The following is a 13223-nucleotide window of genomic DNA, read 5'->3' on the forward strand; positions in this document are numbered from 1 at the left end:
TGCACGTGAAAAGGGAAGTGGCAAAACTTGTAGCCAATCAGCGAACGACAGATGGTTCACCCCATCAGACGCGGGACAGCAGAAGGCAACTTTCTGTGACACGTACGCGGCAGCTAGCTCTAGTTCGGGAGCACCTTTCTAGTTAGTAAAGGACTGTTGGTCTATTGCTAATGTCTGCGATTCAGTGTGGACTTTCTAGAGCTTTACAATGTCCAATCTGAAATCGACTACTAATGCTGCTGGAAAACTTCCGAAAAGTCGTCAGCGGAAAAAACCGTCCATGCTGCAGGATTTTGACGTGGAGGACTGCCCAACGTGGGACGGTGAGCCTAACGTATAGACAATCCACATGTACACGTATACGTGCAGATATATGTAGACATTGCAGCCCACGAGTCTAACTAACTTAGTAAGCGCGTGTTTCCCGCCACTGCATGACTCGTGCTTTCATGCAGTTTCGGAATCAACGGATCAACGGTCTGTCACAGTTGAGTTTCAAGAGGATGGACGACGGAAATGTGTGTCGGACACAAAGGTTTGGAAACTGCAGAAAATGGACGAAGACTCCGATGAAGATCTGAAGTTTGACGATCTTCAGAAAGGGGACGTGGTTATGGCATACTGGAGCCCCAACAGGGCATACTATCCGGCTACATTAGTCAAAACCACAGAGGAAGGTGCCAGGCCAGAATATGTACTCTCTAGTACGAGACATGTATATGCATATTAGATTTGTGCATGAATAGGTAATTCTACCCGTGAGAGTGTAAAACGACAGCTCTGTCTCGACAAAGAGGTACAGTAGATCTAAAGTATATGCATGGCCGTATGTGCATCATCACTGAACAGCTGTTCGATCATGTTTGCTGTAGGAACTTCAAGAGATGGAAAAATCCAAAAAACACAAAAAGAAGAGTCAGAAATCAGCAAAAGTAGCAGCTTTGAGCGCCCGAAATAGTAGTCTCTTGCAATCTGAGCCAACAGAGGACATGAAAGTACTCGTATTTGCATTTGTTAGAATAAACAGAGATATAATTCTATTTTCAGATACAGACATATCATTCCTCTACAACATCCACAACTTCTGTTTCTTCCAAGCAGGTTTGTGCATTTCTGGGATTTCCTTCTATGTGCATTATGGAAATACATAACTCATGTCCTTTTCAGACAGCAACACAATGGAATGATTCAAGACAGGTATACTAGATATTGCCTGTATCCAATTTTTAGTAAACTATAAGTGCTCTCATTTCTTGACAAGGATACACAGGAAGTCACTAGAGATACGCAACGGGAGCCCAGCACATCTGATATTCTCCTCCAGTCTGACGAGGTATACTTCTTACTAATGTCATTACAAAATGTCAGATGTTTAATTTTTGGTGCAATATTTTATAGCAATCTTCTACAAACGTTACTCTAGTGGCAATATTTGATGCCATAACAACGCTCCAGGAGATCCTAATTCCCATGTCAGAGAGGTTAGCAAGAGTTGAGAGTCTCTTAACAGCATCCTCAAATCAGGTTATTGAATTTAGTTAATTTTCTTAATGCCTCTCCATTTATGTGCATCTTCTATTACTACCCTTCTGTCTCTCTGTCTGTTAGTCTGTCTTTCTGCCTCTCTATTAGTCTGTCTGTCTGTTAATCTGTCTGTTGGTAAGTCTGTCTATCCGTTTCTGTCTGTTCGTCTGTCTGTCTGCCTATTAGTATGTCTGTCTGTCTGTCTGCCTATTAGTATGTCTGTCTGTCTGTCTGTATGTATGTATGTATGTCAGTCTGTATGTCTGTGTGTCTGCCTGTTAGTATGTCTGTCTGTTTGTTCTGGGACCACCAAAAGATGCTTTAGCAGTTCTTTTGGATTTGAAGGCATCCCTTTCTGAGATCGGTCTAGAAATCAAAGATGAAAAATGCAAATTGTATTTTCCCACTGCTCCTGATAATTTCAGCGCTGGTGTCCCAGTTAGCAAAGATGGAATCGACGTGTTGGGGTCACCTGTAGGCAATCATGATTATGTTCAGTCTAGGTGCCTGGCTGTGGCTAACATGGGCAGCTCGTTGTGTTCAAAGCTACTTGAACTTGACGACCCTCAGTGTGGCCTCCTTTTGCTCAGACATTGTCATGTCCCCAGGCTGAATTTTTTGGCTAGGACTGTGCCACCTGACAGGTTACTGCATGCAGCTGTTTGTCATGACCACCTTACAAGGGCTACTTTCACTGACATGGTTGGTTTGAACGAATTGGATGACACCGGATGGAGCCAGGCCACTCTGAAGGTCGGGTTCGGCGGATTTGGCTTATCATCAACTCAGAAGATGGCTCACCTAGCATTTCTGGCGTCATGGGCACACTCTTTGAAAGAACTGCCATTGAGATTTCCACCTCTGAAAGATCGTTTAGAACGGTTTATTGAAGGTAGCAATACAGGACAACTTATTCGTACATTGGTGGCAAAACTACCACCCAAGTCGGGTGCAGATGATGACGAGCAGTTTCACACCTTAGAGCAGATGACAGAATACCCTAGAAAATTGCAACATCGCCTGACGGTAGACGCTTCTCATAAACGATCAGAAGAAGTTATCAAAAGCATGAACTCAGAGAGACATGTTGCAAGGATCAGGTCCTTACACGGAAAAGGAGCTGGAGCATGGCTAGAGGTAATACCAACTTCAGACAAGAACGCACTGAAGCCGAATGAATTTCGTGTAGCGTCTTGTATGAGGTTGGGTGCTGGTTTGCCTTTCAGCCGGCTGCTTAAGACGTGTGACTGTGGAACTGAGCTGGATCGCGAGGGCTACCACCGTTTGACATGTAAATATGGAGGTGGACCTGTGTGGACGCATAACTCCATAGTGTCTGCATGGAGTGATTGCCTAAGCGATTTACTCATTCCCCATCAAATAGAACCGAGACAGCGATTTGTAGACAACGAAAACCGGCCTGACATCACGCTTTACGACACTGACACTGGGATCACAAAAGAATGTGATGTTTCGATAGCTCACCCTTGGAGCAAAGACATTATTAAAGGTGCAGCCAGAGAAGGTGGCCATGCAGCAGCTAAACGAGAGGCAGCAAAGTCAAAAAAATACTCAGAGGAATCGCTTGCGGATGGATCGAAGCCTATAGTTGTCCCACTCGTCTTTGAACACTTCGGCAGGTGGGGCTTAAAGGCTGACGAGCTGATGAATGAACTGGGGAAGAAGGCGAGAGGCTTTGATGGAAGAAGAATTGCGGTAGAGTTTAAAACCTTCTGGAGGAAAAGACTGTCTATTACTCTTCAAAAATGCAACAGCAGAGTGATTTTGCGGAAGCTGTCAAGGCTTTCTGTGCGCTCATTAGGAGATGACAGTGTTTTGGGAGTAGATAGAGACATTCAGTGTTTTACTCATTAGCAATAGTCTCGGACTACAAGTAGAACATTTCATTTTAACAATAACTGTTTGTAGTAGTGAAGATTGTTGACAATAAACTTGATTCTGTCTGTCTGTCTGCCTGTCTGGCTGGCTATATATATATATATTAGTCTGTCTGTCTGTTAGCCTGTTAGTCTGTTAATGTCTAGCTGGCTGGCTGTATCTGTCTGTATGTGTGTATCATTGTATGTATGTATGTATGTATGTATGCATGCATGTATGTATTACCGTATCTATGTATGTATGTATGTGGCTCAATTGGTTAGAGTGTGCAGTTGGAGATTGACTACATCCGGGACCTTTGGGTCAGAGTTCAAGTGCGGGTGGGCCACATACATAAATTCCCTTGGGCAAGGAACTAACATACAATTGCCTCTCTCTCCGGAGTGTCAAGTTCTGTCCAAGAAGAAGAAGAAGTGACATATAGACAGTGACTGATGATAGCATTGTAGCGTTGTAGCATTGTAGCATCGTAGCATTGTAGCATCATAGCATCATAGCATTGTAGTAACCTGGGCCCTAAGGGTCCTTGTAACAAAAAAAAAAAAAATGTATCTATGTATCTATGTTGCATGTATGTCTGTTAACCTGTTGATTTGTCTGTCTGTCTGTCTGTCTGTCTGTCTGTCTCATGGAATCTATGTTACATGTATGTCTGTTAATCTGTTAATTTGTCTGTCTGTCTGTCTGTCTGTCTGCCTCATGGAATCTATGTTACATGTATGTCTGTTATTCTGTTAATTTGTCTGTCTGTCTGTCTGTCTCATGGAATATATAAGCACATATTTCTTTGCAGTTACATGCAGTTGTATAAGATCAATGCATTTGATCCTATGGACCTTAATTAATTCTCAGCATCAATCCCATACAATTACAACATCAAAATTTGTGTTACCTGTAAAGTTTGCTTGCTTGTCTTTCTGTCTGTCTGTCTGTCTGTCTGTCTCAAGGAATAAGCACAAATTTCAATGCAGTCACATGCAGTTGTATAAGATTGATGCATTTGATCCTAAGGACCTTAAGTCTCTCCATCAATCCCATACAAATTCCAGAATCAAAATTTGTGTGTATTGCCTGTGGAGCTTGCTTGCCTGTCTGTCTGTCTGTCTGTCCGTCTGTCTGTCTGTCCGTCTGTCTGTCTGTCTGTCTGTCTGTCTGTCTGTCTGTCACTGTTTGTCTGCTACTGTCTCTCGGCTGTGACTCTTTCCCTGTCTGCCTGCCTGCAATAAGTGCACACTCCCGTGCTACATTTTGCAAGAGATTAGTACAGAAGCTGGCCTATTCGATTCCCTATACCTACTTTGGAACTAGTATGATGAATGGGTCATCATTCTGCATCAATCCCATACAAATTACAGCATCAGCATTGTGCTTATTCTTGTGCTTGTTTCCCTGCTTTCCTGTCTGCCTGCCTGCCGGTCCCACATGGAATGTATACACTATTCCCGAGTTATTTGGGTATTTATGAGATACAGGAGATACAGGAAGCTTTTCCATTCGATCTCTCATACCTCATATGGAAATAGCTTGGGGAATTGGTCATCTTCTTGCATCATCCCATGCAAATTTAAGCATCAAAAAGTTGTGCTTTTTCCTTTGCTTGTTTGCTTGCATGGCAGTCTGTTGTCAGTCACTGTCTCTGAGCTCTAGCTGTCCCTATCCCTGACTGTTACTATTGCATGGTCTGTCTGTCTCTATATCTGTCTGCCAGTGCGTCCTCACTTAAATAAATACTGTTTTATCTGCCCGTATCATTGCCTAGCTGTTTCAAATGGAATAAGCACAAATCTCCGTCCTGGAATTTTATGTGACCCATTTCACATACTATCTTATTTGGGATTAGTATATGAAGACTGGGCAAACTTCCTGCATTAATTAATATTGTACACAAATTCCAGTATATGAATTTGTGCACACTATCTGCCTGTCTGTCTTTCTGTTTCATGGCTATATCTGTTTGATGTTTCTCTTCGTCTTTAGTAGTATGCTTTCCTGATACGTTGTATGCATACTATGATAGGTCTAATAGATGACTTTCTGTTTGCACAGTCAGTTCAATCTCCTGCATCTCTACAAGTACCAAGCACATACCAAGAGAAATTTTCTCCAAGTTCTCAGGCGCTGCTGTCTCCTTCTAATGTGTTCACCGATGAAGGTCAATGTGATGCAAAAAGTTGGTTGATTGGCCTGAAGTTGATTATTATAGCACATGTGTCTTATTACAGCTACAGTCTTCTTGGGTGATCCAAGTTTAGAAGTAAAAGTGAGCAGGAAGGCTCTAGTTAGAGCCTCTGTGAAAGCTGGGAGAAGGAACCAGCTGGCATTGAACTTACTGGACCTTCTATTTGAACAGAAAACCTTGGCAGAGTCCACAGTCAATGGTACGAGAGATGGCAGCAAGAAGGCACTGGACAGCACCATCATTGACGCCATCAAAAGTAATAAAGGAATAGCATATAGTCTGTCTGGAATCTGATCCAATGTCCGCTTACTACATATAGGTCACTGCTTTGAAAAGTTTCCCGTGACAAGCGCAGAAACGCCCAAGGAAGCCATGCAAAGACTAACAAAGTCCATCACTGACAAGTGCACTTCTCTTGCAAAATAAATCTAGTAACAACTATATAGCGGTTTTGTTTTGCATCGACTTTTACGGTTTGTTCTTCTTTGGCTTTGAAATATGGAAATAAATGCACGTGTATGATACCACGTAGGCGTGTACAGTGTACCATATATAGACGCGAGCAGTCCAGGGACCATGGGGTGCAATCCCATCACGGATTCACAGTGGGTCACCACGAATCCGCGTCGAATCCAGCCACGAACTCACAGTGGATCACCACGGATTCACGGTCAGTCACCGCAAATTCGACGCTACCTCGCCACGGAATCGCTGCGAGTCGCCGCGAAGTCACGACCAAATCTCTCCGCGAATTCGCGATGAGTCGCTTCGACAGACTCGCAGCGAATTCGACGCGAATCCGAGGCAGATTTTCGTCATGGGTAGTGGTGTAAACTGTGCATGGTCCTCTAGATATGCGGTAATATAATACTGTGCGAGATGGCCGAGGAGGGTCACGAGTTCTGCTTGTAATACTGTAACGATTTTCTGCTTGTAATATAGTAAGAGTGATACTTTGGTAGCTACACTTACTCAAGTAGTGAACACGCGTGCGCACTAGTCACATGTCCAAGTCTGTCCCGATGTATCGATCTCTCGATCAAACAGCGGAAGCAGCAAGAGCTTTTTGAGCTTTCAGGCATCAAAAATTGGTAAGTCTCTTCGCCGCAGACTGCTATCATTAGCTGAACATTTCTACAGGTAGTAGAAACACGAGTCCGGCTCGCCGTTCTTGTTGCGCGATTTTCGACTACTGCAGTTGGAATATTACATGCTGTTTCCTTAGAATTTTAAGCAGGATGCACGGCTAACACTTTGCCGCACTTGATCTTTTGGCGGGTGACCAGAATTCTTGGCAGCGCAGACGAAGCTGTTGATCCCTATTTGACCTACATAATACTTAGATGACCTACAGTACAAGTCCAGTGACTGCGTTCGGAGTCCCGGTTTCTTTAAATTGATGTCAAAATTGGGTCACCCCAAACTCTTTCCTGCATCCGCCCCTGCTGACAGTCGATAAAGTAGGAAGAGAAAATGCTGTACGCGAAGAGAGAAGACGAGGCGCAATGCGAAAGGAACGCTTACAACTAGACAAGCTCAATGTCCAGAGACAACTTGAGGCCTTGCAGCGCTCGCTAAACGACCTACAAGTACAAACGTCCAACGTTGAAGAGCTGCTTTCAGATGTCGAAGCTGCAAGGAAGCACAGGTTAGCATATTGCCACCAGCAATCTACAACCCGTTACATCGAAAACCGAAACTGACTCCATCAGATGCGCGTATTTTACCATATGGGGCGATGGAGGTATTACCAGTTGATGGGCAATGTATGTCACGTAACGACGGCCAACGATTTTTTTAGATAAAATTTCTGGTGGTCCCTCTCGAAGAGGAGCCACAACTGGGGTTGGGGTTTGTAGGCACTTCGGCAACACGTTGTCACCAGTCCAGGTGAGTACACAAACGTCAACATTGCTAGAGGCAGTATTGGAAGGTGTGGGAATCATTGACCACAAAGTGGATAAGGATCCAGTGGCGAGCCAATGTAGAGAGACGTTTGGAGGAATAGGATGTCATATACGATACACCCTCGAGAAGACGCACGACCGTATGCAGTAGCTACCCTCGTCGGGTTTCGTTACCATATCACGACGAAGTGAAAGACGAATTAGAAAGAATGCGCTCAGTACAGGCAATTCGACAACACCTGGTCTGAAATCGTCTTGTCATGAGGTTTCGACTAATGTAATTATCAACTCGGTAGCTTCACGTTTTGGAGATATCCGGGGTTCTTTCACCGCGTAGCGCACGTAGTAGAACGTGCACCACTAACCATCAGTCCGAACTCAGATGACTCAACACGCGGGTGTAAATAGATGAACCGGCTAAGAATTAACTGCATGGATGCGCGATACACAGAAGGATGCAGTGAAGGAGTGGTTTCGCAACAGCAGTTAACATGCAGTACAGAATGGTAATAAAAAGTGCATTCATTACTACTGACACGTGGTATGTTAGTTGTGAGTATACTACTACAGTCTGCTATTACTACAAGAGGTTTTATCGTTGTTTTTAATTAATTATTACCCCTTCTCTGTATACAAGCAGTCAGTACAAGTTGTTACAAAATAATGTCGGATACGGACTCTGAACGACTCGAGGGGAGTGAACTCAAAGTGGCTTGTCCAGTGTCTCTTGCTTCAAGCTCAGAGATGGTTAGTCTTGGCTGGAATTATTATCTCTGTCATACTGTTGAAAGTGCATCATCTGATCCTATTATACAATTTTCGCATCGCAGTTGAGAAAAACTACATAAACAAAGTATCTCGTGTAAGAGGAGACGGCGATCCCACGTACGAAATTTTTTGTTTAGATGTCGCAGTTCTTCAGACGATCCTCCTAGAGGAGGCTATACCACCGTCGGTGTTACCAAGACTACACGAACAAAGCTAATGTATTGCGTCTTCTTCGTCGCAAGCAAGCAGAGTCCTCAGCAGTGAAAGAGGCAATACCTTTGTCGGCTCAATCTCGTAGTAACAACACAAGACACGTTCGAGCGCTTATCCATGCAGCTATAGACCACATGCAGGTTTTGCAATTTGTCAAAAATACCAGCAAACAAAAACCCACAAAAAGTCGTCTCGTTTCCTGTAAATTGGACACCGGTGCTAATCGCCTTATAAGGCCGCATGCACAACTACACATAAAGAACGTTTGCTGGTAACCAGAGGAGGTAGTGCATGCTTTCGCACATGCGTATTAACCGACAACACGCCTTACGGCAGTGGGCGCGGTCATTACTTCGGCTGATCTGTTCGCCGCATGGTTTATCCTATTTGAAGCGTGTGCGATGCGAGGTGTTGTCTTACATGTTACACTAGCCACAGAAGTGGAACGGTTGCCCAAGTCTTGACGTGTCTTGAGTTACGTCATGACGCGTGGGTTAATCATGCATTTGCTTTTGTATACGTGGAGCCTTTGGGCCGTTACGCGCTGTTCTGAATAGAACAATAGTTGCTGAGAGGCGTTGCGTTGAGAAACCTCAAAGACTCTAAGATTTCACCTCGCAACTGCGACGATGGAACGGTGTGACGCGTCGGTATGCCATTTATACAGGCTATACTAATGTGTGCGTCTATTAGTCTAGCACGGTACCAACTATTTAGTAAGAAATCGCCAAAAGCTGAACAACTGCCACCTACCATGTATGCATTAAACCATGCAGCACACACGTCGATCCAACTATCATGGCGTAGATTTACCGCCTAATTAATAAACGGAGCAGTGTGAGTACAACTGTGTATAAAACAACATTAGCTAAATCAAGAAAAAACGCTGTAAACCCAAGTTGCGTTCTTCTCAAGACGGTCTTGTGTCCAAGGCTTCAGTTACGCAAATTGTTATGCTCTAGTGCAGGTGTCGCACACTTCCAACGCTGCCAACACTCAAAATATTTATGTACTACAACATCTCTTTACATCCGTAATAGGTATATGACAGCAGAGTGGAATCTGTAACTGCTATGCCTCCTCCCAAAACGAAATGAGTTGCGTCGATTTAATGGCATGTAACGTACTTGGCTAAATTCCTACCGAACTTATCAGAAGTGACCGGACTGTTACGCGAGTTACTCAAGAAAAGCTCTGCTTGGGTTCAGAAACCCGAGCAACAAAAACATTTGGAAAGTTGAAACAGCTGTTGGCTAGTTCGCCGGTGTTAGCCTATTACTTACTGTCCAGAACACAGAACCATAGTATCTGGGCATGCGTCGTTCTACTGCATGGGGCAGTGTTATTACAGGTACAACAGGATGAATGGTGAGCACCCATTGCATACGTTTCACGTCCCCTTACTAACGCAGAAAAACGCTATGCATCACAGTGGAAAAAGAAGCACTGGCGAATACATGGGGATGTGAACGATTCGCGCAGTATTTGCTAGGAAGACCAGAGCCATTCACGGTGGAGACGGATCACAAGCCGTTACATTAACAATCCTATACTTTAATACGCCAACCCACGCTTCCGTCTCTCTGGATGTCTGTAACGCGCCTATCGACACGACGCCTCTCTTGGATCGTCGCGAAACGCGGCGGCCCGTTCGAGTTCGGCCGTTGGAGACGAACGGTCGAGTCGGATTTCGCCCGGATTGCCTCCGACGGCCAGAAACGAGACTTTGGCGGCCTGAAATGAGATGGGCCGGAGTTCTGTAATTGCTACAACGGATAGAGAATGCAAGATGCGTTCGCTGCAGTCGGAGTAAGCCGGCTCACCGGGCCGATTCTGCTTGCGTCGTACGTCTTTTTCGCGTCTTCTTGCCATCCTCTGGTCTAGATTAGAGTGCAAGATGCGCCCGGTGCAGCAGAGGTTTCAAGCCGGCTCATCGAGCCGCGTGTTCGTGCGTGTGCAAACGCGCAAAGATAGATTGCAACCGTCCACATAAACATTATAAACCGACTATGTTTACGTTTTATCTCCTTGATGGAATGTTTGGTTATATAACAATATACAGTACGCAGCCATTTGGACTCATTTTATGAAATTTCCATCACACGTATACACGGCGCAGCTTCCTCTAGTTCTCAATATACAAGATTTAAGTTAATGTCCTCCTAGGCTATAGTATACAAAGGCCAAGTGCGCCTCGCCCGATACTACTACAGCGCGGATTACGTCCCAGGGAAAGAACTCAGTGGCGACTCCAGTGTCCAGACCACCATTAGAAGAAGGAAATGATTTGAGTCTGTAGATTCTCATTTTATGCCTAATTTGCTGAAAGATCTAGTGGCAGTGAAGACGTTTAGATTTTAATTGGATTACTGATGTTGCTGTGACACGAGGGTTCATTTTCCACCTTTTTTATTTTACTTTGTAGGCTTCTCTTTCATAATTTATTGCGTATAATTATAATTTACAGTATATACTGCATACAACCCATCAGTTATCACACACACACGCACGCACGCACACAAACCCAATCCACCTCCAATCTGACCAAGCTTATCATTAATAGCAACCAGACGTTCTTTCTCCACTTCAGATTCAAAGTCTACAAAAACAAAAAAATTCGGTAGCCACCGAAGCTGCAAAACCAAAGCCGGTCATGTCAATTATTCTCTGAGAATCAAGTACCTGAGATGAAGTGCGATTACATTTCAATTTTCCAATGTATTGATACGTACCAGCAGTATTGACATGTGTAGATTATGCAGCTTGGATCACAATTCCCAAACTCTAGGTCAGGCAATTCCCCCGTATTTGCAAGCAATTCCAGAATATGTACCACAATATTTGCCTGTAGACAATGAATACACAACAGAATATGACACATACTGAAGATGCCCATATTACAGTCTGCGTCAAAACTATTGACACATTTCCGGTTTACTTGTACTACTTTTAGAAAGTCTTCTTGTTTTCCTAGTTAATAAGAAACCCGCGCCAAATGTTTCTCAAACATCTGAAAAGCAATCACAAAAGCTATTCCATAGTCTGCGCATCCGCTTAGAGACCTTTTCCATCGTCAAAATGAGTCGTGAAAGACAACTCCGCGATATTCTGCTATTACACCGCTCTGATACCAAGAAGCCATCCAAGATCTGTCAAGAGATAGAACTGTTTCCCGCTCTACAGTGTACCATCACGAGATTAGACACTGGAGAAGGAATCGAACGCAGAACTTCCGGTGGAAGACCAAGAAAACTAGCAGAAAACTAGCGAACAGCACTAATGAACATAACACAACAAAAGTCAGCAAACAAACTTGCCCATCAGCTGGCAGCGCAGGAAGGAGTTGTCGTCAGTTCTGCCACCATCAGAAGAGAACTTCATGACGCAGGCTATCGGTACACTTTACCTAGAAACATTCCGCTGCTAACTGAAGCTAAAGAAAGAGAAGTGTAGACTGGTGCTCTGACCGTGCAGCTGATGCCTGGAACAAAACAATCTTCACAGATGAGACCACTTTTAAGCTGTACCGCAATACCGTCCATGTCTGGGTTCCAGCAGCTGTTGAACCAGTCAATCCGCTTCCTTGTCAAGACCCCAAAAATCCACGCATGAAGTGGGATAAGCTCGCGCGAAACAACTGTTTTGAAAACGTTCAAGACAAACATGACAACAGCCATTGTTATCGACATTCTGGAAGAGTGTCTTCTTGAATCGGCTGATACACTTTACCCAGACGGATGGCGTCTTCAGCTTGACAATGCTCCTACGCACAGCTCGTCAAACTCAGCGGTGGCTGCAAGACAACGGCGTCACGGTTCTCGATTGGCCCGCTAACTCACCAGATCTTGCGCCAATAGAAACCTCTGGGCGGTCATTAAGCGGCGTGTTGAGCTTCGTAGGCCACAAAACGTCTACGAACTTAAGACGCAATCCAGGCGGAGTGGCAGTTTCTGGTCAGATTGTTTTCGCAAGCTGCATATCCATCATCGCAGGGAGCCAAGGAACAGGTACACCACTACAGACAACAGACCGGACATCGTCTTTTTTCGACTCCGACACTGGATACAATATCGATCTCGACATCTCCCTTGCTCACCCGTGGAGCAGTGACATCATCCCCACATCTGCTGGTGTTGATGGTGCAGCTGCAGACAGGAGAGCGGACAGGAAGAGAGCAAAATATAACAAACAACAACTACAAGGAGGGTCAATTGTCAGTGCAATTCCATTGGTAATGGAACACTTTGGAGCATGGGGGTTTGATGCATGGAAATTCTTAAAAAAGATAGCAAAGAAGTCATCAGATGAAGTCGGAAGACTAACTGCAGCGGAGTTTATCGACTTCTGGAGCAAACGCTTTTCGGTCCAACTCCAAAGGTGCAATGCGAACGTCATCTCTAAGAAGTCATCTTCATTGACTGGGGTCAACAGAAGTGACTTTTATGGCACTCAGTTCTTTAGCCACTAGCTGACACCGAGCTAGGGCTTTGCACGTAGTGTAGCTGCGTTTAGAGTTTCTAGAGTTTCTAGAGTTACTAGTTCCTTCAAGTTTTGTTTTGAATTTAGTTTAGTTCACGAACATTGATAGCAGTTGGACAGCATATATAGTTATTTGCATTGCGGAAATGTATCATAGATAAAATGTTCAAATTAATGTGTTTGACAGACAGACAGACACCTTCAAGGCTATTCTATCGCTCCAATCCATTACTGAATCACAACGGAGTCAATGT

General features: G+C 44.3%; 2 protein-coding genes across 2 annotated transcripts; both read left to right on the forward strand.

Annotated features, from left to right (window-relative positions):
- Positions 1-3: 3 nt before the first annotated feature.
- On the forward strand, positions 4-6129 carry LOC134180706 (uncharacterized). Its single transcript, XM_062647891.1, has 12 exons — positions 4-141; positions 200-323; positions 456-677; positions 747-796; positions 873-995; positions 1048-1101; positions 1168-1197; positions 1262-1333; positions 1399-1524; positions 5470-5575; positions 5646-5858; positions 5922-6129. The coding sequence occupies exons 2-12, from the start codon at positions 209-211 to the stop codon at positions 6026-6028; spliced, it is 1218 nt and encodes a 405-aa protein (XP_062503875.1). The 5' UTR covers positions 4-141; positions 200-208; the 3' UTR covers positions 6029-6129.
- LOC134180705 (uncharacterized) lies at positions 1548-3492 on the forward strand. Its single transcript, XM_062647890.1, has one exon. The coding sequence runs from the start codon at positions 2047-2049 to the stop codon at positions 3397-3399; it is 1353 nt and encodes a 450-aa protein (XP_062503874.1). The 5' UTR covers positions 1548-2046; the 3' UTR covers positions 3400-3492.
- Positions 6130-13223: the final 7094 nt, after the last annotated feature.

The sequence above is a fragment of the Corticium candelabrum genome, chromosome 6 (genome assembly GCF_963422355.1).
Source record: "Corticium candelabrum chromosome 6, ooCorCand1.1, whole genome shotgun sequence".
NCBI lineage: Eukaryota > Metazoa > Porifera > Homoscleromorpha > Homosclerophorida > Plakinidae > Corticium > Corticium candelabrum.